General features: G+C 40.2%; 1 protein-coding gene across 1 annotated transcript in view; it reads right to left on the bottom strand.

The window, feature by feature from the left end:
• TASOR (transcription activation suppressor) overlaps nt 1–26,559 on the bottom strand; it is a gene marked incomplete in the record, with an annotated part of 188,224 nt that overhangs the window by 126,931 nt on the left and 34,734 nt on the right. Inside the window, 7 exon segments of the mRNA XM_053720850.1 lie at nt 67–476; nt 2,825–3,490; nt 23,111–23,185; nt 23,281–23,353; nt 23,724–23,827; nt 23,925–24,028; nt 25,239–25,344. Of these exon segments, the coding sequence (XP_053576825.1) occupies nt 67–476; nt 2,825–3,490; nt 23,111–23,185; nt 23,281–23,353; nt 23,724–23,827; nt 23,925–24,028; nt 25,239–25,344 (1,538 nt within the window).

The raw sequence follows: 26,559 nt of genomic DNA on the forward strand, positions 1-26,559 counted from the left end.
GATGACGCCGTGGACCGGACACACCTATGTTGGAGAAAAAAAATATATGAACAAGTAAATTCTTACCGGAGTTCTGGGTTCTATATTTTCAGGATAGTGACATGTTTCCTCAGTTTGGAGGTCAACCTCCGCAGAATTACTTAAAATTGTTGCACTGCTTTCCTGGACACTTTTTTCACTTCCATGACCAGCATTTTCTTCTTGATCAGGACTATCTGATACAATGTCCATTGCCATTTCATTATTTAGCCCTATATCCTCATTTGTGCTATCAGTTGCAATCCCCGCCACTTTGTTCATAGACTCTTCTGGTGACACATTTGCATTAGAATCAGCAAGAGTTGCTAAAAGTAATTTAATAAAATCAGCAGTTTCAGCAATACTCTGATCAGCGTTTTCTTGCCTCAGATCAGTATCTTGGCCACCAAGAGCACTTATAAATGATGTCATGGAATGTGAAGTTTCAGCTGGTTGTTCTATTTTAGAGAAAACAGGGGGGAAAAAATTCAACAAAAAAGTAAAAACGTTCCTAATTTAGTTTATGTCAAACTTATAAAGTAAGAATAATACTTTAGAGGCAAACATTTTAGAAGACAACATAGATAGAAAACGAAGACTTTAGAAGTCAAATGTGCATTGGAGTGAAATTACAAATTTGACTGCAATGTAGTATTTCAGCATAACGAAGTTGAGCAGTTACAGAAGTCATGAAGCTTCTACAAATTGACCCCAATCTCCATTTTATATAGCTTCCTGGAATAAATAAATCCTTAGCTTGTGCCACAAGACTGTCTGGCTCATAAGTGGGTATTACATTTGTCCCCCAAGGCAGAACATACTGCAATCTCATTGCAGAAAATGCAGCCTGCCTGCAGAAAGATTGAGCCCAAACATTACAGGTGCAGAGCATTGAGCTGAGCGTTTCTCTTTGCATGCTGTGAAATTACTTTACAAAAACTGTGTGTCAATTCCTCCTCCTCACCTCTGCGTGCCTCACAGTGCATATCTGATCACAGTGGCTGCACTGCTTAACCTCCATCCTATGGCTAACAATGATTGCTGCAATGTATTTTTTGGGCATGGTACTGCTTAGCCTTGTACTGTTTAGTGACTAGTGTGTGTAACACATTATACATCTGTCACATATTGAAAGCAGTGGTTTTCAGTTCAGTTTTGCTTTGGAACATTTTTAAAATGTAGTGAAATAATTATTTATATACGTTTAGCATACCCCAATAACTGAACTTAACAAAAGATACCAGTGTCTACATTGGTTGCTCACAAGTGTTTCTGTATCTAACATTTAAACCATTTTCACAAAATATTATTAACATCAGACCTAATTTACTTTATATTACCCTAGCAGATGACACCTTTGATGTGAATTACTGGTGTTTATTAATAAATGAAGCCATAAACTAGGTTATAATTGTCTAAGATGATAGAAAGCATTTTCCTTTTATTTGTAAACAAAAAAAATAAATCATATTCCTGCAGACACATGCCATACTTTGTAATGTCAACTAATGCAGCAAATGATGCAGCCACATAACATGGCAATTTTTAGTAGTAAAATTATCAAATCTGCCATGTCCCTGCATTAATTACACATATTATATATATATATATATATATATATATATATATATATATATATATATATATATATATATATATATAATATTTTTATTTATTTAACCTAGTCTTCTAGTCCAATTATGTAATGTTAGACCAATAGCAAAGAAAAAAAATATTTGAGAAATTTTAAAAACATAACAATTAATTTTTTTCTGCAGCTAATTTTCAATGCAATATATTATAAAACTTTAAAAACTGCTTACTTTCCAGTTGATCAACACATTGCAATTTAGTTGGTGCTTTAGTGTAACTGCCTAGTTTAAAATCAAATTTCATTTCAAAATTACTTGCAGAAAAATATTCATTAAAAAAATCTCATCGCAGAAAGTGAAAAAAAGTTTGTCAAGCTCTCTAAGATTTAAAGTAACTACAAACCATGCAGTGTTCTGTACAGGACCTATTTTATAAGCACTCCACCTGGCTGATTTTAATGACCACATGGCTATAATTTAAGACAATATTCAGTTGAAAATCAACTAATATTAAAGTTGTTCTAGATTTGTTGGACAAATTATCATCAATTTGTGTTAAATGATGCAAGTAATTTGTGCTTTGGATAACTTTAAAGTGATAATAAACCAACTACTTTATAAATTTACCTGTAGAACATATGTAACATTCCAACGTAAACCACTGTAATACATACTAAATTGATGACTATATAAATACAAATCTGCAGAAAACCCTGCCATGAATAGCTGACAAATATATTGAGTGGATTGAGATATTTAAAAAGGGACATCAAAATTCAAAATGTAATCGCCATAAAAGCAAAATAAAATATTGCAATTTAAATGATTTATAACCTTGCAACATTCAGCACAGTGATCAATTAAATCAAAGCACAAGCTTATGTACATATGTTCCTAACTTGGCACAACATTCTACAAAGTATTGGTGCTTTTGCACTCTATTCACCACTGAACAACTAATTTGTATATAACTACATACAAATGTAATTTATATAAAGTAGTGTATGATGTACAACAGGGCTTGACAAACCCAGGAGCCTGGGAGTCACTGGCTCCTAGAATTTTACTCCTGGCTCCTAACTTTTTGGGCTATTCTCCATATACAAATACCACTGTCTGGCTCCTAAATATTCTTACTGTCTCATACAATTTAAACAGATTTGTTGACCCCTGATGTACAAACACCATTTTATTTTTAAAACTTTTAAACTTACCTTGACTGTAAGCAGTTTCTTCCCTTTTGAGGTGTTTCCATTGGTTTTCTGGACTGCTTTCAATTTTTCTTTTTATTCCACTACTTAAAGTTTCCTCTGGCTCAGAACTGGTAAAAGAATTCTGTTTTCGACTCTGAATCAGGTTTATGAGACCATTTAATTTATCTAGATCGTAGTCTGCGCGAGAAGTTGCTTGTTCATTGACAACTTCAGTAGCATGGCTCAGTCTTTTGTTGTTGACAGGCTTTGTAACTTCCTCTTCTTCTATGGGTTCATAATCAGACACTGGACTAAACTGCTGAAATTGTTGGTTTGCTTTGATCAGTTCTTTTGCTCTGTCAACTGGTAATGTGTATGCTTCAGATCCGAAAATATAATTTTTTAAAGGAATAGCAATGCGGCTCTTATCTTTTGGTGCAGTATAAAGGGACTTCTTATAATCCAGTCGAGTATCATATGGCTTTGGAACATATTCCTTATATTTTGAACTGCGTTCAGCTCTTCGTTTTAAATAAACGCTTGCGTGCTTTTCAACAACAATATTAAAATCTGCAGAAGTATCTGCATGGCTCTTATGGAGACCAACATGCAGAGAAGAGATAAAGGTGGTTAATTCTGGCATAATTTCGGGATTGTCTTGCATTACTGTTGCTGCTTTCGAAGTCACTGAAGATGATAAAAAGGATACATTTATGAATTAAAGGACCATTTAATGCAGTAGAATTGCATAAATAACAAGTGCATAATAACAAGAATGATTTAACCACCTACTCAATTTCAAATAAGCAGTAGATTTTTTTTCTGACAAAATATTTTTTTTCCTATTTTCCGGCCTCCTGTATCATGTGACAGACAGCAGCCAATCACAGACTAGTATTCATATAACCTGTGAGCTTGTGCACATGTTCAGTAGGATCTTGTTCCACAGAAAGTGTGAACATAAAAAGACTGAGCAAAATTTTATAATGGAAATACATTTTAAAGTGTCTTAAAAGTGCACGTTCTATCTGAATCATAAAGGTTTATTTTGACTCGAGTTCCTCTTTAAATATTGTTTAATATAAGCTACACACTACATAAACATTTTGACTTTTTTATTTTTACATTTTTAAACTATAAATTAGAAAATTAATTTAGGAAAAATATTTAGATCTAATCAATAAGTCAACATCTTTGTAGACTAAGTAATGAAAGTTCAAATGCGAAGAGTATATGCCTTATGCCTCAGAGTATTCTCCAGAATTATTCAAGATACCTCCCATTCCAGCTTGCTACAGGTCACATGTACACAAGCTTTTACCTATTTTTAGAGAGATAAATGTACTGTCTAAACAGGATTAATGAAAAGGGACAATGCATACAAACAGTGTCAAATTGCTTTAATCCTTAAAGGGACAGTACACTGTAAAATTGTTTTTATATGAATGTATTTTCAATGACTTGTTATACCAGCTGCAGAGTATAAAATGTATGAGAAATTGTATTTTCAGGTTTATTTGTGTATATAAAGTAGCTGGTTTTGTGCTTTGAAACTACAGCCTATTACAGTGGGTTGAGCTTTAGGTAATATCATAACTCATAATGTTATCACTTTGTGTACACACACTTGCTTCCTTATCTTATATTTGTCTGGAAAACTAAAGCTAAATAATTAGAGAGAACAATGGAAAATTATCATTTTATTACATAACTATCCTGAACCCCACCGGGAGTTTAATTTCTTCTGCTAGCTGTGTTTACTTAGGCTATTCAATAGCCGAGACTACAGTATCAAAATTTTCAGTATAGGTTAAGCTTAATCAGCTATTTCAAAGGGCATAATAGGGGTAAAGGAGCTACTTGTAAACAATTTAATAAACTCCAGCAGGGAAATTAGAACATTGGGAACAATTTAAATGGGAGAACATTTTTGGGTGAACTGTCCCTTTAAGCATAAACCTCTCAATCATGTAGTGTTCATATTCAGTTACTAATTGGGTATCTTTAAAGGGATAAGAAACCCACATTTTTTTCTGTCATGATTCAGATAGAGCATACAATTTTAAGCAACTTTCTAATTTACTCCTATTAACAAATTTACTTAGTTCTCTTGGTATCTATTTGAAAAAGCAGGACTGTAAGCTTAGGAGCCGGTCCGTTTTTGGTTTAGCACCTGGGTAGTGCTTGCTGATTGGTGGCTAAAATGCAGGGCCTGTGGACCATTATCATCCCGGAAGAAAATAATTTATCAGGTAAGCATAAATTTTGTTTTCTTTCATAAAATGATGATGGTCCACAGTCCTCCATAACATATGGGATTAATACCAAAGCAGATGGTCTATATTAGGGAATGGGTTGGAATTTTTCTGGCAGTTCCTATTTAGCCGACAATGAAGGACTTTCCTGTCAAAAAGCTGCTTGCAAAGAAGCAAAAAGACATCAAAATGATAACATTTGGAAAAAGTATGCAGAGAAGAATATGTGACAGCTTTACAAGTCTGCTCCAAAGATGCATCATTTTTAAATGTCCATGATGTTACAAAGGCTTTTGTAGAAAGAGTTGTGATACGCTTAGGAGGCGACTTTCCCATCACCAAGTAAGCCTTGCTAATTGTTTAAGCCAAGAAGTCAACCCTACCGTAGCAGCTTTTTGTTCATTACTGTAACAGTTGCTTCTTAGAGTTAGAAGGATCTGGACACAATGAAGGAATAATTTCTTCACTGATATTTTTCTGTAGAAACTACCATAGGAAGGAATTCATATATTTGGTACAGCCTTATCCTTGTGAATGATCAAAAAAATCACAAGACATTGACAATTCAGAAACTCTCCTTGCGGAAGAGATTGTTAACATAAGTACTTTCCTACACGACAGAATAATGTCAACAGAACCTTGTAATACGCAAATAACTAGATTCAAATTCCAGGGTGGAGAAATAGGTTTTACAACTTTAGCCAACTTCCTATGAAAAGGAAGATAGAAGGCAGAAATTTGACCCTTTAGGAAACTAGCGGACAAACCCTTGACAAGTCCATCCTGTAACATTAAAGGATTCTAGAAATCCTAAAGTAATACCAAGAAGATCGATTGGAAGAACACCACTCTAAATAGGCCTTCCAAATTTTATGATATTGCTGAGATAATCCATCTCCCAGTTGTGTACCCCTGTATGTGAATTTCGGATAGGGAGAAATTATTTCTCTCTGCCTAAGACAGGGTCTCGAGACACTTCCTGCATGGTCAGTGGACTTTGGGTACCCCTATTGACGATTTACGTAGGCCAGCGCCATGAAGAATCGTTCAAAGTTGTAGAATATTAATTAGTAACCTTGCCTCTAGAGGAGACCAAACTTTTTTGCGCTCTTTGAGTAAACCAGACCGCCCCCAGCCTGAGAGACTGGTGTCCGTCGGCACAATTGCTTATGACTGACAAAGGAAGAAAAAGATTGCCTGACGGAGAAATCCAAAGCAATCTGTAATTCCAAATGTAGAACATTATTTGACCAGAGGTAGCAGACAAAAAAGAGGTCTGTGTAGAGAGGCAAAAGGAACTGCGTCTGAAGCAGTTACCATAAGAATCCGCATCTCCAAGTACGGAGTTACTGATGGAAATAGAGCCTTTTGTAGGGAGATACACGCCCTCAATCTTTACTTTGCGAAGTTCCGTCTATAAATGCCACACTTATAGCAGGATATAATGAGCTTTTAGGTACATTGATTCTCAGACTATTATCTTAAAATAAAAATAGAAGCTTTAAATAAAAATAGAAGCTTGTGAGTAGGGCTGGACGATATGGGGAGGGGGGAAATCGCAATTTTCACATCAGCAACCCCTGTAACCCCCATAAGCCCCCTCTGTAACCTAAATAAGCCCCATCAGCTCCCACTGTAACCACCAATAGCACCCGCTGTGTAACCTACATAAGTCCCATCAGCTCCCACTGTAACCCCCCCAATAAGCACCCCCTTTAACATAAGTACCGCACTGCCTGTAACCACCTTCAGCCCCCAATCCACATAAGTTCCAGCACACCCCCTCCCTGTAACCCGCATCAGCCACAGCGCGCACACCCCCCTCCCTGTAACCCCATTAGCCACAGAGCCATCAGCTTCCACTGTAACCCCCAATAACACCCCCTGTGTAACCTACATAAGTCTCATCAGCTCCCAATGTAACCCCCCAATAAGCACCCACTTTAACATAAGTATCGCACTGCCTGTAACAACCATCAGCCCCCAACCCACATAAGTCCCAGCGCACCCCCCTACCTGTAACCCGCATCAGCCACAGCGCGCGCACCCCCCTCCCTGTAACCCCATTAGCCACAGAGCCATCAGCTCCCATTGTAACCCCCAATAAGCACCCCCTTTAACATCATAAGCCCCCCACTGCCTGTAACCACCATCAGCCCCCAACCCACATAAGTCCCAGCACACCCCTCTACCTGTAACCCGCATCAGCCACAGCGCGCATCCCCCTCCCTGTAACCCGCATCAGCCACAGCGCACGCATCCCCCTCCCTGTAACCCGCATAAGCCACAACGCTCCCCGGTAAGTCGGCAGCCGTCCAGGACTTCATAGGTGACGTCAAAGGGGCGGGGGGAAATTGCATACTCTTGCGGTTTTAAAACAGTGACAATTAATCTTGGTTTAAAACCGCATCCGCGATTAATCGTGCAGCCCTACTTGTGAGCAATAGTTAGTGACAGGGAATAGGCTTGCACTAGTAAAGCTCAGAAGCTGAAAGTGATATGCATTATTGAGGTCTGTAGTAGCCATAAACTGACCCTTTTGGATAAAGGGTAACATTGTCTATAATGTTCTCATTATAGAAATGGGAACCTTGACAAACATGTTTAGGGTTTTTAAATTTAGGACAGAACTAAATCCCTTTGGACAATAAACAAATTTGGGTGAAACACTTGAACCTGAGACGATACTGGTACTGGGATTAATTATTCCCATATCTTCCAAATTCTTAATCAATGAGTAAAAGTCTGCTTCAAAGAGAACAAAAACTTTTGATCTCTTGAATGATAAAAAAAAAAAAATAATCAGACAGAATATCCAAACTTTTTTTTTTCTGTGAATCTTAAAATATATAAAAACATACATAAGTTTATACAAAGTTATAAATCTGTACATGACAAACATTGGTACGTAGTATATATAAGCATACACACCTATTTAGCCTATCATGTGGCCTTACTTACTAGAAAGCAACACATATAGACAAACATGTAAACAGAAGATACTTGTAAAGCCATGTCCAGAATAAGCAGAGGCGGCCGGGGGAATCGCTGGAGAGGCTGTGAAGATTAAAGGGTAAGTATTTTAAGAAAAAGAGTGAAATGTCAATTTTGATGAATTAAAGTGCCCTTATTTTTAATAGGATTATTAAAAACCGGGCACCAATTCATCAAAATTGACCTTCACTTTAAAGTAAAACCTAAGGATCCAGTCCCAAAAATTCTGCAGAGGGCTTCTTTATTAACCCCTGCAGTGCCAGTCTCCCAAACCTAGAAGACCAACAGCACTTTCCTGCAATTCCAGCTGTCCGGCAGGCAGACAGCTCACAAGGCGTGAAAGGATGCACACTCCTTAAAGAGACCTGTGGGGGAAAAAAGAACAGAGTAAACCTACTCTGGCTTTCTTTACCAAAGGCAGCAATATGTTAGGGAAACGCAGCAAGGCCCACCTCACAAGTTCCTAACTGCTTTAAAGCCACAACTACCTTACTGAAGAGATTGAAGTAGACTACGGCTAGACCCAAAAACAAAATTTATGCTTACCTGATAAATTTCTCTCTCTTGTGGTGTATCCAATCCACGGGTTCATCCATTACTTGTGGGATATTCTCCTTCCCAACAGGAAGTTGCAAGAGGACACCCACAGCAGAGCTGTCTATATAGCTCCTCCCCTAACTGCCACTCCCAGTCATTCGACCGAAGACAAGCAAGAAAAAAGGAGAAACTATAGGGTGCAGTGGTGACTGTAGTTTAAAAATAAAAAACACCTGCCTTAAAGTGACAGGGCGGGCCGTGGACTGGATACACCACAAGAGAAAGAAATTTATCAGGTAAGCATAAATTTTGTTTTCTCTTGTAAGGTGTATCCAGTCCACGGGTTCATCCATTACTTGTGGGATACCAATACCAAAGCTTTAGGACACGGATGAAGGGAGGGACAAGGCAGGAACTTAAAACGGAAGGCACCACTGCCTGCAAGACCTTTCGACCAAAAATAGCCTCTGAGGAAGCAAAAGTATAAAATTTGTAGAATTTAGAAAAAGTATGAAGCGAAGACCAAGTCGCCGCCTTACAAATCTGTTCAACAGAGGCCTCATTTTTAAAAGCCCATGTGGAAGCTACCGCTCTAGTGGAATGAGCTGTAATTCATTCAGGAGGCTGCTGGCCAGCCATCTCATAAGATAAACGGATTATGCTTCTCATCCAAAAAGAAAGAGAAGATGCCGAAGCCTTTAGGCCTCTCCTCTGTCCAGAGTAGACAAAAAAAAATGCAGATGTTTGACGAAAATCCTTAGTAGCTTGTAAATAAAACTTTAAAGCACGAACCACGTCAAGATTGTGTAATAGACGTTCCTTCTTTGAAGAAGGATTAGGACACGTGACGGAACAACAATCTCCTGATTGATATCAGATTCTTATTAGATACCACCTTAGGAAGAAACCCAGGTTTGGTACGCAAAACTACCTTATCTGCATGAAAGATCAGATAAGGGGAATCACACTGTAAGGCAGATAACTCTGAAACTCTTCAAGCCGAAGAGATAGCTATCAAAAACAGAACTTTCCAAGATAAAAGCTTGATATCTATGGAATGCAGAGGTTCAAACGGAACCCCTTGAAGAACTTTAAGAACTAAAATTCAAACTCCATGGCGGAGCAACAGGTTTAAACACAGGCTTGATTCTAACTAAAGCCTGACAAAACGCCTGAACGTCTGGAACATCTGCCAGACGCTTGTGCAGAAGAATAGACAGAGCAGAAATCTGTCCCTTTAAGGAACTAGCTGACAATCCCTTCTCCAATCCTTCTTGGAGAAAGGATAATATCCTAGGAATCCTGACTTTACTCCATGAGTAACCCTTGGATTCACACCAATGAAGATATTTACACCATATCTTATGATAGATTTTCCTAGTGACAGGCTTTCGAGCCTGAATTAAGGCATCAATGACCGACTAGGAGAAACCACGTTTTGATAAAATCAAGAGTTCAATCTCCAAGCAGTCAGCCGCAGAGAAATTAGATTTGGATGTTTGAATGGACCTTGAAGTAGAAGGTCCTGCCTCAGCGGCAGAGTCCATGGTGGAAGGGATGACATGTCCACCAGATCTGCATACAAAGTCCTGCGTGGCCACGCAGGTGCTATCAAAATCACTGAAGCTCTCTCCTGCTTGATCTTGGCAATCAGACGAGGGAGGAGAGGAAATAGTGGGAACACATAAGCCAGGCTCAAGGACTAGGGCATCTATCAGCGCTGCCTGGGGATCCCTTGACCTGGACCCGTAACAAGGAAGCTTGGCGTTCTGACGAGACGGCATCAGATCCAGTTCTGGTTTGCCCCATAGTTGAATCAGCTGGGCAAATACCTCCGGATGGAGCTCCCACTCCCCCGGATGAAAAGTCCACCTCCCAGTTCTCTACTCCTGGGATATAGATAGCTGAGAGATGGCAAGAGTGAATCTCTGCCCATAGAATTATCTTTGACACCTCCAACATTGCCAGGGGGCTTCTTGTTCCCCCCTGATGGTTGATATAGGCTACAGTCGTGATACTGTCAGACTGAAATCTGATGAACCTGACCACAGCTAGTTGAGTCCAAGCCTGAAGAGCATTGAATATCGCGCTCAGTTCCAGAATGTTTATCGGAAGGAGCGCTTCCTCCTGAGTCCACGAACCCTGAGCCTTCAGGGAGTTCCAGACTGCGCCCCAGCCCAGAAGGCTGGCATCTGTCATCACTATAGTCCACTCTGGCCTGCGGAAACTCATTCCCCTGGACAGATAGACCCGAGAGAACCACCAGAGAAGAGAATCCCTGGTCTCTTGATCCAGATTTAGCAGAGGGGACAAATCTGTGTAGTCCCCATTCCACTGATTGAGCATGCAAAGTTGCAGTGGTCTGAGATGTAGGCGGGCAAACGAAACTATGTCCATTGCCGCTACCATTAGGCCGATTACTTCCATACACTGAGCCACTGACGGCCGAGAAGTGGAACGAAGAGCACTGCAGGAAGTTAGAAGCTTTGATAACCTGACCTCTGTCAGTAAAATTTTCATTTCTACTGAATCTATCAGTGTTCCTAGGAAGGAAACTCTTGTGAGTTTGTGAAACTCTTCTTCGTTCACCTTCTACCCGTGAGACCTCAGAAAGGCCAGAGCAATGTACGTATGGGACTTGGCGATTTGAAAAGTCGACGCCTGTATCAGAATGTCGTCTAGGTAAGGAGCCACCGCTATGCCCCGTGGCCTTAGAACCGCCAGTAGGGATCCTAGAACCTTCGTAAAGATTCTTGGTGCCGTGGCTAACCCGAAGGGAAGAGCCACCAACTGGTAATGCCTGTTTAAGAAGGCGAACCTGAGGAACTGATGATGATTTCTGTGAATCGGAAAGTGGAGATAAAGCATCCTTTAAGTCCACAGTAGTCATATATTGACCCTGGATCATATGGAGGATGGTTCGGATAGTCTCCATCTTGAAGGATGGGACCCTGAGAAATTTGTTTAGGATCTTGAGATCCAAGATTGGTCTGAAAGTTCCCTCTTTTTTGGGAACTATAAACAGATTTGAATAGAAGCCCTGCCCCTGTTCCTCCCTTGGAAATGGGTGGATCACTCCCATAACCAGTAGGTCTTGAACACAACGTAAGAATGCCTCTCTCTTTATCGGGTTTACAGATAATTGTGAGAGATGAAATCTCCCCTTTGGAGATGAAGCTTTGAAGTCCAGAAGATATCCCTGGGAAACAATCCTAATTCCCAGGGATCCTGGACGTCTCTTGCCCAAGCCTGGGCGAAGAGAGAAAGTCTTCCCCCTACTAGATCCGGTCCCGGATCGGGGGCTACTCCTTCATGCCGTCTTAGAGGCGGCAGCAGGTTTTTTGGCCTGCTTCCCCTTGTTTCAAGCCTGGTTCGGTCTCCAGACTGGTTTGGACTGGGCGAAATTTCCCTCTTGTTTTGAATTAGAGGAAGCTGAAGCTGCGCCACTTTTGAAGTTTCGAAATGAACGAAAATTATTCTGTTTGGTCCTTAATTTATTGGACCTATCCTGAGGAAGGGCGTGACCTTTTCCTCCAGTAATATCAGAAATGATCTCCTTCAGGCCCGGCCCGAAAAGGGTCTGTCCTTTGAAGGGGATGTTAAGAAGCTTAGACTTTGAAGTAAAGTCTGCTGACCAGGACTTAAGCCATAGCGCCCTACGCGCCAGAATGGCAAAACCTGAATTATTAGCCGTTAGTTTGGTTAGATGAAAAACGGCGTCAGAAATAAAGGAATTAGCTAACTTGAGAGCTTTAATCCTGTCTAAAATATCATCAAAACGGGGTCTCCACCTGTAGAGCCTCCTCAAGAGACTCGAACCAAAAAGCCGCTGCAGCAGTAACTGGGGCAATGCATGCAAGAGGCTGGAGAATAAAACCTTGATGGATAAAAAATTTCTTAAGGAGACCCTCCAATTTTTTATCCATAGGATCTAAGAAGGCACAACTGTCCTCGACAGGGATAGTTGTACGCTTAGCTAGGGTAGAAACAGCACCCTCCACCTTAGGGACTGTCTGACACTAGTCCCGTATAGCGACATCTATGGGAAACATCTTTTTAAAAGCAGGAGGGGGAGAGAACGGAACACCTGGTCTATCCCATTCCTTAGTAATAATTTCCGAAAACATCGTAGGGACTGGAAAGACATCAGTGTAAACAGGCACTGCAAAGTATTTGTCCATTTTACACAATTTCTCTGGAACTACAATGGGGTCACAGTCATCCAGAGTTGCTAAAACCTCCCTGAGCAATAAGCCGAGGTGTTCAAGCTTAAATTTAAAGGCTGTCATTTCAGAATCGGACTGAAGTAACGTCTTCCCTGAATCTGAAATCTCACCCTCAGATAGCAACTCCCTTGCCACGGCTTCGGAGCATTGTGAGGGTATATCGGACATAGCTACTAAAGCATCAGAAAGCTCTGTATTTGTTCTAGCCCCAGAGCTGTCTTGCTTTCCCTGTAACCCTGGCAGTTTGGACAATACCTCTGTGAGGGTATTAGTCATAACTGCCGCCATGTCTTGCAAGGTAAACGCATTGGACGCGCTAGATGTACTTGGCGTCACTTGAGCGGGAGTTATAGGTTCTGATACGTGGGGAGAGCTAGATGGCATAACCTCTCTTTTGTCAGTCTGAGAAACCTCTGGTGATAAATCTTTAAATGCCATAATATGGTCTTTATAACTTATAGAAATTTCCGTACATTTGGTACACATTCTAAGAGGGGGTTCCACAATGGCTTCTAAACATATTGAACAAGGAGTTTCCTCTATGTCAGACATGTTTAACAGACTAGTAATGAGACCAGCAAGCTTGGAAAACACTTTAATAAATGTGAAACGGCAATTAAACAAAAACGGTACTGTGCCTTTAAGAGAGAAAAAAACTATCACATAAACTGCAAAACAGTGTTAAAAAGTAGTAAACTCTTCGAAATTTTTACAGTGTGTATAAGGGACTAAAGCAGCATTGCACCCACTTGCAAATGGATGATTAACCCTTTAGGCCCCAAACCGGATTTGAAAAACATTAATAAACAGTTAAACACCTTGCCACAGCTCTGCTGTGGCTCCTACCTGCCCTCGAATATGATTTAGGGAAGAAATAAGCCCTCTATAGTGGTCCTCAGATGCTAGAGGACTCCTTTAGGGAAGCTGGATGTCTCAGTCTGAATAAGAACTGCGCATCTAGAGCACGAAAATAGGCCCCTCCAACCATGCACTTGATGTCAGAGGGCCTTAAGAAAATACTCCTAGGAGTATCTGACTAGCCATGTGGAAACTAGGCCCCAAAAAACGATTTATCACCCTCAGAGAAAAAACGTTCTTTCTATATAACATGTAAACGTTTTGTCACTAAGAAATATGAGTATTAACATGAATATTACCCTTTTTTGTAAGCATGATCCCAGTCGTTGTTAAATCACTGCATCAGGCTTACCTCAATTATACAAGGCTCTGTCAGCATTTTCTAGATCTTATTATCTCTCTAGAAATAAATATACTGAACATACGTCAAGGCAGGTAATCTGCAAAACGTTCCCCCAACTGAAGTCTTTCCCATACTCTTCAGTTATGTGTGAGAACAGTAATGGACCTTAGTTACAAACCGCTAAGATCATCAACCTCCAGGCAGATTCTTCTTCTAATTTCTGCCTGCGAGTAAAACAGTACGACGCCGGCACCGTTTAAAAATAACAAACTCTTGATTGAAGGTAAAAACTACACTGTCACCACATATTTCTTGATACTTCCTATCTTGTCGAGAGTTGCAAGAGAATGACTGGGAGTGGCAGTTAGGGGAGGAGCTATATAGACAGCTCTGCTGTGGGTGTCTTCTTGCAACTTCCTGTTGGGAAGGAGAATATCCCACAAGTAATGGATGAACCCGTGGACTGGATACACCTTACAAGAGAAAATGCTTGCTAGAAGCGAAAAAATCCAATTTTCTTCAGACACCAGAAACTTCACCTCCTCCATTGACAGAGGCAAAGAGAATGACTGGGGAATATGGGTAGGGGAGTGACACTTAACAGCTTTGCTGTGCTGCTCTTTGTCGCCTCCTGCTGGCCAGGAGTGATATTCCCACTAGTAATTGTTGACATTGTGGACTCTCCATATCTTAGGAAAGAGAAAAACTGTATAGGCTATAATTGGATCATCTACAAAACATTTACGCAAAGAAAAAAGTCTAGTGTATAATGTCCCTTTAAATAGCTTTTAGAAAATACAGCCCTATATTTTTTTTTAATTGAATTCTTTCTAGTAACAGCCCCTGAGTAGATAGTAAGACCTGGGAAGCTGAGGGGGCGGGGCTACCACGGTAGAGAAGCCAGTTTACCTCAGAGAAAGCTTGAAAGCCATTAGCGCTGCAGAATCTGTTGGCGCTCTACAAATAACCGATAATAATAATAATAATCTTGAGTGTAATAAAAGTATATAATGTGCACCAAGCTTAATAAATACTCTCCTGCACAATCAGAGTTTCCTCTATTGATTAGCTAACTGAGCATTTATGGTTGTCTTAAAGGGCCAGGCACCTATTTTATAGAAAGTGCCATAAATATTTTCCCAGAGTTGCCAGAGGGCTGTGAAGTGCAACAGCGTTACTTGGCTATGTCCCTGATAAGAATAGGGTAGGTAGGGAATTGAACAAAAGAAAAAAAGTGTGTCATGAGGAGAGCAAGCTAAGTCCCCTCGTTATGCTGTACTTGTTAGAGTACCTACAAATAGCCTCTGGGCTGTGTGTGTGCTGTGTAAAGTCACTTACCTTACGCAGCACCCCTCCAACTGGCTTACCAGGCATGTCAAATTCTTTGCAATGCAGCTGCAACAGTATCCAATAGAAAGCCTATCCTGTGAAGGTATCAAGTACCGCAGAGGATTGCAGTAGTAAAAACCTGTGTCCCTCAGAGGCTAGGGACGAGTCCCTGCGACGCCTGATGGTAGTTATGGCTGATTTCCTGTTGGGAATACCCTGTAATGTGCACAGTTATTTCCTATGTCCCTGTGTCATTCAGCTGCTGTGAAGTTTCTCTGCTATCTTCTTTGTAAATGATACACCCCAGGGACTTTGGGTCTCACATTGGTCTGAGCTCCCAAATTTAAATCCATAAGCAAGTAGATGGGACAACCTCTATTCTCAAATTTCTCTTACGAGGTCAAGAACACGACAGAGAAAAGAGAGGTTAAGCTCTGATATGGGTTCTTGACCTCCCCCTAGTGGCGGGAAACATATCCCATATGTTATGGAGGACTGTGGAACATTTTACAAAAAAACATAATTTATGCTTACCTGATAAATTCCTTTCTTCTGTAGTGTGATCAGTCCACGGGTCATCATTACTTCTGGGATATTACTCCTCCCCAACAGGAAGTGCAAGAGGATTCACCCAGCAGAGCTGCATATAGCTCCTCCCCTCTACGTCACTCCCAGTCATTCGACCAAGGACCAACGAGAAAGGAAAAGCCAAGGGTGAAGTGGTGACTGGAGTATAAATTAAAAAATATTTACCTGCCTTAAAAACAGGGCGGGCCGTGGACTGATCACACTACAGAAGAAAGGAATTTATCAGGTAAGCATAAATTATGTTTTCTTCTGTTAAGTGTGATCAGTCCACGGGTCAGCATTACTTCTGGGATACCAATACCAAAGCAAAAGTACACGGATGACGGGAGGGATAGGCAGGCTCTTTATACAGAAGGAACCACTGCCTGAAGAACCTTTCTCCCAAAAATAGCCTCCGATGAAGCAAAAGTGTCAAATTTGTAAAATTTGGAAAAAGTATGAAGCGAAGACCAAGTTGCAGCCTTGCAAATCTGTTCAACAGAGGCCTCATTCTTGAAGGCCCAAGTGGAAGCCACAGCTCTAGTAGAATGAGCTGTAATTCTTTCAGGAGGCTGCTGTCCAGCAGTCTCATAAGCTAAACGAATTATGCTACGAAGCCAAAAAGAAAGAGAGGTAGCGGAAACTTTTTGACCTCTCCTCTGCCCAGAGTAAATGACAAACAGAGAAGACGTTTGTCGAAATTCCTTAGTTGCCTGTAAGTAAAATTTTAGAGCACGGACTACATCCAGGTTGTGCAGTAGGCGTTCCTTCTTTGAAGAAGGATTTGGGCATAAAGAAGGAACAACAATCTCTTGATTGATATTCCTGTTAGTAACTACCTTAGGTAAGAACCCAGGTTTAGTACGCAGGACTACCTTATCCGAATGAAAAATCAAATAAGGAGAATCACAATGTAAGGCTGATAATTCAGAGACTCTTCGAGCCGAGGAAATAGCCATTAAAAATAGAACTTTCCAAGATAACAACTTTATATCAATGGAATGAAGGGGTTCAAACGGAACGCCCTGTAAAACATTAAGAACAAGGTTTAAACTCCATGGTGGAGCAACAGTTTTAAACACAGGCTTAATCCTGGCCAAAGCCTGACAAAAAGCCTGGACGTCAGGAACTTCTGACAGACGTTTGTGTAACAGAATGGACAGAGCTGAGATCTGTCCCTTTAATGAACTAGCAGATAAACCCTTTTCTAAACCTTCTTGTAGAAAAGACAATATCCTAGGAATCCTAACCTTACTCCAAGAGTAACCTTTGGATTCACACCAATATAGGTATTTACGCCATATCTTATGGTAAATCTTTCTGGTAACAGGTTTCCTAGCCTGTATTAGGGTATCAATAACTGACTCAGAAAACCCACGTCTTGATAAAATCAAGCGTTCAATTTCCAAGCAGTCAGCTTCAGAGAAGTTAGATTTTGATGTTTGAAGGGACCCTGTATCAGAAGGTCCTGTTTCAGAGGTAGAGACCAAGGTGGACAGGATGACATGTCCACCAGGTCTGCATACCAAGTCCTGCGTGGCCACGCAGGTGCTATTAGAATCACTGATGCTCTCTCTTGTTTGATTCTGGCAATCAATCGAGGAAGCAACGGGAAGGGTGGAAACACGTAAGCCATCCTGAAGTCCCAAGGTGCTGTCAGAGCATCTATCAGGACTGCTCCTGGATCCCTGGATCTGGACCCGTAACGAGGAAGCTTGGCGTTCTGTCGAGACGCCATGAGATCTATCTCTGGTTTGCCCCAACGTCGAAGTATTTGGGCAAAGACCTCCGGATGAAGTTCCCACTCCCCCGGATGAAAAGTCTGACGACTTAGGAAATCCGCCTCCCAGTTCTCCACTCCCGGGATGTGGATTGCTGACAGATGGCAAGAGTGAGACTCTGCCCAGCGAATTATCTTTGATACTTCCATCATAGCTAGGGAGCTTCTTGTCCCTCCCTGATGGTTGATGTAAGCTACAGTCGTGATGTTGTCCGACTGAAACCTGATGAACCCCCGAGTTGTCAACTGGGGCCAAGCCAGGAGGGCATTGAGAACTGCTCTCAATTCCAGAATGTTTATTGGCAGGAGACTCTCCTCCTGACTCCATTGTCCCTGAGCCTTCAGAGAATTCCAGACGGCACCCCAACCTAGAAGGCTGGCGTCTGTTGTTACAATTGTCCAGTCTGGTCTGCTGAATGGCATCCCCCTGGACAGATGTGGCCGAGAAAGCCACCATAGAAGAGAATTTCTGGTCTCTTGATCCAGATTCAGAGAAGGGGATAAGTCTGAGTAATCCCCATTCCACTGACTTAGCATGCACAGTTGCAGTGGTCTGAGGTGTAAGCGTGCAAAGGGTACTATGTCCATTGCCGCTACCATTAAGCCGATTACCTCCATGCATTGAGCCACTGACGGGTGTTGAATGGAATGAAGGGTGCGGCAAGCACTTTGAAGTCTTGTTAGCCTGTCCTCTGTCAGGTAAATCTTCATTTCTACAGAATCTATAAGAGTCCCCAGGAAGGGAACTCTTGTGAGTGGAACGAGTGAACTTTTCTTTTCGTTCACCTTCCATCCATGTGACCTTAGAAATGCTAGCACTAACTCTGTATGAGACTTGGCAGTTTGAAAGCTTGAAGCTTGTATCAGAATGTCGTCTAGGTATGGAGCTACCGAGATTCCCCGCGGTCTTAGTACCGCCAGAAGAGCACCCAGAACCTTTGTGAAGATTCTTGGAGCTGTAGCCAATCCGAATGGAAGAGCCACAAACTGGTAATGCCTGTCTAGGAAGGCAAACCTTAGGTACCGATAATGATCTTTGTGAATCGGTATGTGAAGGTAAGCATCTTTTAAATCTACAGTGGTCATGTACTGACCCTCTTGGATCATAGGTAAAATTGTCCGAATAGTCTCCATCTTGAACGATGGAACTCTTAGGAATTTGTTTAGGATCTTTAAGTCCAGGATTGGTCTGAAAGTTCCCTCTTTTTTGGGAACCACAAACAGATTTGAGTAAAACCCCTGTCCCTGTTCCGATCGTGAAACTGGATGGATTACTCCCATTAACAAGAGCTCTTGTACGCAGCGTAGAAACGCCTCTTTCTTTGTCTGGATTGTTGACAATCTTGACAGATGAAATCTCTCTCTTGGAGGAGAGTATTTGAAGTCCAGAAGGTATCCCTGAGATATTATCTCTAGCGCCCAGGGATCCTGAACATCTCTTGCCCAAGCCTGGGCGAAGAGAGAAAGTCTGCCCCCCACTAGATCCGATCCCGGATCGGGGGCCCTCAATTCATGCTGTTTTAGGGGCAGCAGCAGGTTTCCTAGTCTGCTTGCCCTTGTTCCAGGACTGGTTAGGTTTCCAGCCTTGTCTGTAGCGAGCAACAGCTCCTTCCTGTTTTGGTGCAGAGGAAGTTGATGCTGCTCCTGCTTTGAAATTACGAAAGGAACGAAAATTAGACTGTCTAGTCTTGGCTTTGTCCTGAGGCAGGGCATGGCCTTTACCTCCTGTAATGTCAGCGATAATCTCTTTCAACCCGGGCCCGAATAAGGTCTGCCCTTTGAAAGGTATATTAAGCAATTTAGACTTAGAAGTAACATCAGCTGACCAGGATTTTAGCCATAGCGCCCTGCGTGCCTGAATGGCGAATCCTGAATTCTTCGCCGTAAGTTTAGTAAGATGTACTACGGCCTCCGAAATGAATGAATTAGCTAGTTTAAGGACTCTAAGCCTGTCCGTAATGTCGTCCAGAGTAGCTGAAACAATGTTCTCTTCCAGAGACTCAATCCAGAATGCCGCTGCAGCCGTGATCGGCGCAATGCATGCAAGGGGTTGCAATATAAAACCTTGTTGAACAAACATTTTCTTAAGGTAACCCTCTAACTTTTTATCCATTGGATCTGAAAAAGCACAGCTATCCTCCACCGGGATAGTGGTACGCTTAGCTAAGGTAGAAACTGCTCCCTCCACCTTAGGGACCGTTTGCCATAAGTCCCGTGTGGTGGCGTCTATTGGAAACATTTTTCTAAATATCGGAGGGGGTGAGAACGGCACACCGGGTCTATCCCACTCCTTAGTAACAATTTCAGTAAGTCTCTTAGGTATAGGAAAAACGTCAGTACTCGTCGGTACCGCAAAATATTTATCCAACCTACACATTTTCTCTGGTATTGCAACTGTGTTACAATCATTCAGAGCCGCTAACACCTCCCCTAGTAATACACGGAGGTTTTCCAGTTTAAATTTAAAATTTGAAATATCTGAATCCAGTTTGTTTGGATCAGAACCGTCACCCACAGAATGAAGTTCTCCGTCCTCATGTTCTGCCACCTGTGACGCAGTGTCTGACATGGCCCTAATATTATCAGCGCACTCTGTTCTCACCCCAGAGTGATCACGCTTACCTCTTAGTTCTGGTAATTTAGCCAAAACCTCAGTCATAACAGTAGCCATATCCTGTAATGTGATTTGTAATGGCCGCCCAGATGTACTCGGCGCTACAATATCACGCACCTCCCTCTGAGCGGGAGATGTAGGTACTGACACGTGAGGCGAGTTAGTCGGCATAACTCTCCCCTCGTTGTTTGGTGAAATTTGTTCAATTTGTACAGATTGACTTTTATTTAAAGTAGCATCAATACAGTTAGTACATAAATTTCTATTGGGCTCCACTTTGGCATTGCAACAAATGACACAGGTATCATCCTCTGAATCAGACATGTTTAACACACTAGCAAATAAACTTGCAACTTGGAAATACAATTCAATTCGAAAAATATTAAAACGTACTGTGCCTTTAAGAAGCACAGAAGATCTATGACAGTTGAAAATTAATAAATTGAAACAGTTATAGCCTCAATCCTTGTAAACAACACAACTTTAGCAAAGGTTTAATCCCATTAGCAAAGATAACAAATTCTGAAAGCAGGAAACAAATTACAGAATAAACGTTTTTTAACCTGTCAAACTATAATTCTCACAGCTCTGCTGAGAGAAATTACCTCCCTCAAAATAAGTTTTGAAGACCCCTGAGCTCTGTAGAGATGAACCGGATCATGCAGGGAATACAATGAGTTGCCGACTGAAATATTTGATGCATAGTAAAAGCGCCAAAAAACGGCCCCTCCCCCTCACACACAGCAGTGAGGGAGAACAGAAACTGTCAGAAAAACAGATTAAGCAACTGCCAAGTGGAAAAATAGTGCCCAAACATTTATTCACACAGTACCTCAGCAAATGAAAACGATTTTACATTCCAGCAAAAACGTTAAACATAATCTCTAGTTATTAAACAGCTTTATGTATTTCTTACAGTGTAATTCTAGTGAAGTACCATTCCCAGAATACTGAAGTGTAAAGTATACATACATGACATTATATCGGTATGGCAGGATTTTCTCATCAATTCCATTGTCAGAAAATAAAAACTGCTACATACCTCTATGCAGATTCATCTGCCCGCTGTCCCCTGATCTGAAGTTTACCTCACTCCTCAGATGGCCGAGAACAGCAATATGATCTTAACTACTCCGGCTAAAATCATAGCAAAACTCTGGTAGATTCTTCTTCAAACTCTGCCAGAGAGGTAATAACACACTCCGGTGCTATTTTAAAATAACAAACTTTTGATTGAAGATATAAAACTAAGTATAATCACCATAGTCCTCTCACACATCCTATCTAGTCGTTGGGTGCAAGAGAATGACTTGGAGTGACGTAGAGGGGAGGAGCTATATGCAGCTCTGCTGGGTGAATCCTCTTGCACTTCCTGTTGGGGAGGAGTAATATCCCAGAAGTAATGATGACCCGTGGACTGATCACACTTAACAGAAGAAAAGAGAATAATCATAAACCTGTTCTGCTAAAGGAAAGTGAGAGGCCACCTTTAAGAACCAAAATATCTACCCAAAATGCCTCTCTATCACGGATCCTGAGATATCTCAGAAAGTATCTCGGAAAATGAGACCTGAGGAAGTCTACCACATAACCCTTGGACCAAATTGTTAACACAGAAGGATGTTATTAAACCATATCCATTAAAGAAGAATATGCACAGATACTGATCTAAAGATCCAGTATAAAACCTTTTAAAAAATAATTTAGAAACGCCCAGATTAGTAATGTTTTTGGGGTTAGGCTGGGACACCCAGTGAAAGACTGGGAAAGCAGGTAGAGCAGACCCCATTGTATATGAAAAGACCCATTACACAATCAGATTTAAGACGAAATCTGTAGAATTCAGTCTACATCTGATACTTTGTTAGGAGTCTGAAAATCAGCACAATGTTATTAAAAAAATAAGCAAAACTATACATTGTTAGAAAAACACTCCCAGGTGGGCTATATAAATGGATCATCTGCAAAACATGTATGCAAAGGAAAATCTAGTGTACAATGTCCCTTTAACTAGGTTAAAGCCATAAAGTCTTGTGACAGAAAAAAAAAGTGGTGGTTGTAGCAGATTTTTTTTTTTTTAAACAAAAGCATGGCTTTAACATGCCAGTTTTGTTTAAAAAATGTCTAAGGAAATAGATAAAAGGTTTCAACCCATTCTCCCCATTAAGAACAGAAGACCGCACAATGATTTGACCTACCTCAAAAAGGCACAAAGCATATAGTCTAAGAAAATTATTATGGAGTTTTATCAATCAATTTTGTTATTCTAAATTCAAAATCTTAACCCAAAGTAATCAAACAAATTATCACTAATCCCTATTTAATATTACATAGATAATATTGCATCTTGGCAATACTTTGGTTTTGCAGCTAAACCCCAACTATACAATTTTATTTTTAATTTGCGCCATCAACCCCCTAGAGGCATGCATTTAGCAGTTTCTTTCACTGCCAAATGCGGAAGAAAGTGGGCGCTAGTGGTATTTGTCTCTTTTCGGAGTCAGATTTATTCTTGTGAAAGTGCAACACACTAAGATCTGGATTTAGTGTGTTGCACTTTAACAAGTAAAAGTCAGGATCTGTTAACACAAATGCCACGAGCGGCCGCCTTCTTCCACATTCGGCAGTGAACGACACTGCCAAATGCACGTCTCTACTACCCCTACCAAATTATTCATATTGTCCTATTTGATTATAGACAAAATTTAAGACCAAGAAAATGAAAACTGTCGGTGCCACAGGGAATTTTAAATTATAGAAAGCAGACCGGTAAGATTAACACTTTAGTAGAATTGTTTACTTACCATGTGGCAGAGCTTCTCTAGATTCTTTGTAAACAAACAAAGCATGAAGGAGACGGGATCTTCCACTTTGAGAGCCTGTAATGAAGTAGATATTTTTAGTTGCATTTTTTTTTTTTAAAGTGAAAGATTAACAAAGATATTAACAAAAAAAAAACAAAAAAAAAACTAACCATATGATGTCGTCATTGGTGATGGAAAAAAGAGAAACAAAAATCCTTTATCTGCCAATGGTTTTACTAAAGCCTATAGAATAAAGCAGAACATACAAAAGGAGTTAAGACACGTGGCATGTTTTATTACATCAATTCAAAAGTGGCCCACTATTAAGCATTGGCACAATTCTTTAAAGTTCTGTAAGTTTAAAGAGATAAGACGTTTCCCTTAATACTGGATGGTCCCTCAACTAACAGGCAAGATTTTCAGGATATCTAACTGGACCACAGGTGAAATAATCAGCTAATTAGTAAACAATGTTATTAACCTGCTTTCACATCCAAGGTAATCCTGAAAATCAGGCCTGTTTGGGAGGTCTAAGGAGAGGTTTGAAAACTCTGTCTAGGTTGAAATCCCCCCCACCAATTACATAAATAAAAGGTAAAAACCAACTGCTTACCAGTTTTTCTTTCTCTAGTTTTAGTAGAAGGTTCTGAAAGTTGTTTCCAGTCCTTGTCTTTTCAACAACTTCATACATACGGCTAAACATACCACCCATCGTGACTATTATAAATCATAAAAAAAATAAAATTTAAAAGTTGGATATTTAAAAACACTGAATAATTGCACATCTATAGCTGTACTTTATAATGTTCCATACCTTCCTTTGATTTATTGTGGGTTTCCTTAAAGAACAGAACAGATGGAATTTTCTTCTTTAACTGATCAATTTGCATAACTGTGTTCAAATTCAGCCTGTCAGGTCTATTACGGGGAATTAAATGCACTAAATTAATACAAGGTTTTCAAATATGCTCCTACAGCAAATGTATTTATATTTGACTGGACAATAAACTGCTGTTCAGGTAAACAAACTATTACAAGGGAAATAGCTGTAATGATCACCTTTAATCATTTAACTTTGAATACCATAACTTTCCATGAATAAGGTGCCACTTTAACATAAGTTCTCCACTTAAAAGGTGTCATTTTTATAAATATACAAACACAAATCATTAATGGCTGTATTACAAATTGGGAATTATTAAAATCAACAGCTAGTGAGGGAGCCTATGGGACACATCCTGTAGCCCAAGCAACTGATGCTAGTGAGACAGTCACACCAGCAATTTTTCCTCACATCCTGCCACACCTAAAGGAACAACTAAGTCAAAATAAACATTTATGATTCAGCTAGCAGGGGTGCTCAGTCTTGGCACTCCAGTTTTTGGAACTACATTCCCCATGATACTCAGCCAGCATTTCCCATAATGTTCACTAAGCTAGCTGAGCATCATTGGAAATGTAATTACAAAACCTTGAGTGCCAAGGCTGAGCACCCCTGCTAGCTGAACACAACTGTCGAGTGAATGAAAAGAGGCATGCATGTTAAAGTCACTGCTGTTCCTGAGCCTACCTAGGGAAGCTCTTCAGCAAAGTATACCAAGAAAACAAAGCAAATTTAAACACAAAATTCAGAAATGCCAGTTTTTACACTTAAGAGACAGAAAAGTAAAAATTAAACTTTCATGATTCCTATAGAACATGCAAACTTTAAATAACTTTTCAATTTACTTCTATTAATTCATTTTTTTTTGTTCTTTTGGTATTTGTTGAAAAAAAACATACCTATGTAGGCTTCGCAGCAGTGATGCACTACTGGGAGCAAGCTGGTGATTGGTAGCTGCACATGTATACCTCTCATCATTAGCTCATCCAATATGTACAGCTAGATCCCAGTAGAGCATTGTTTCACCTTTAACAAAGAAAGCCAAGATAATTAAGCAAATTTGATTATAAAAAAAAAAGTACAGTAGGTGTTTTAAATTGTATACTAGAAAAAAGTATATGTAAACTAGAAAAAAGTATATGTAAACTAGAAAAAAGTATATGTAAACTAGAAAAAGGAAAAAAATGTTTTCATGTCCCTTTAAGATAGGAGTTGGAAACTTAGTATTACTTATTAAGTACTCACAGTTTGTATGGAAGAAAGGGCCCATTGATTGACTTCAAGGACGCATAGCACAAAAGCTTTCCTTTATTAAGAAGCTGGCCTCTCCATAATGTAAAACAGCTCCTATCTAAAACAACAAAAATAAATACATTTTGTTCCATGACTAAAACAAAATATACAACACAACTACATAACATCAAATAAGCAAAACAAAAAACATTACATTTAGTTTTTATTTATTTTAAATAAAAACAAAAAAACACTGATTTTAAGATATTTATCTGCTATATTGTTATCTACATTTAGCCACTAATCAGTAAGCGCTACCCAGGAGCTGAACCAAAAATGGGCTGGCTACTAAGCTTACATTACTGCTTTTCAAATAAAGATAGCAAGAGAACAAATAAAAAGTTATACTATGAGTTGATTAGAAAGTTGCTTAAAATTGCATGCTCTATCTGAATCATAAAAGAAAAAAAATGTGGGTTTCATATCCCTTCAAGGGGTTAAGATACAAATATACCACAAATATCTTAAAATCTGTGGGAGGGTTTTGCCATATAGTGCCCCAGAACTGGGCCGGCTCCTAAGCATGTGTCCCTGCTTTTATAAAAAAAAAAAGATACCAAGATAACATTAAAAAATGATAATAGAAGTTAATTAGAAAGTTGCTTACAAATTTGTGAATCTGAATCATGAATGAAAAAATGTGCGTTTCATATCCCTTTAATGACCTGTGCTGTACATGGTACGACGCTGGTCATTTAACCCTGTATGGCGCTAATGTCCTGGGCTCCTTCTTCAGCGATCTTGCTTACAGTGGCAAGTGAAGCAGTGCAGAAACAAAATTTATGCTTACCTTATAAATTAATTTCTTTCCTAGCATGGAGAGTCCATGAGTCCATTAAATTAGTGTTGGGAAATTCACCGCCTGGCCACCAAGAGGAGGCAAAGAACACCGCAGCCAGAGCTAAAGTATCCTCCCACTACCCATACTCAGCCGAGGGAATAAAGGAAAGGTAGGAGAACACTAGGGTATATAGGTGCCTGAAGGTTAGAAAAAATAAATGCTGTCTCAAATAAACACAGGGCGGGTCGTGGACTCCATGCAAGCAAAGAAAATTTATCAGATAAGCATACATTTTGTTTTCTTTCCAAAGGCATGGAGAGTCCACAAGTTCATTCAGTTACTGTTGAGAAACCAATACCCAAGCCAGAGATAACACAGAATGGATAGGGATAAAAAGCAGGCTGACCTAAACTGAAGGCAACACTGCTTGAAGAACCTTTTTCCCAAAAGAAGCCTCAGCTGAGGCAAACCCCTCAAACTTGTAAAATTTAG

The sequence above is a fragment of the Bombina bombina genome, chromosome 7 (assembly GCF_027579735.1).
Source record: "Bombina bombina isolate aBomBom1 chromosome 7, aBomBom1.pri, whole genome shotgun sequence".
In the NCBI taxonomy this organism is placed as follows: Eukaryota; Metazoa; Chordata; class Amphibia; order Anura; family Bombinatoridae; genus Bombina; species Bombina bombina.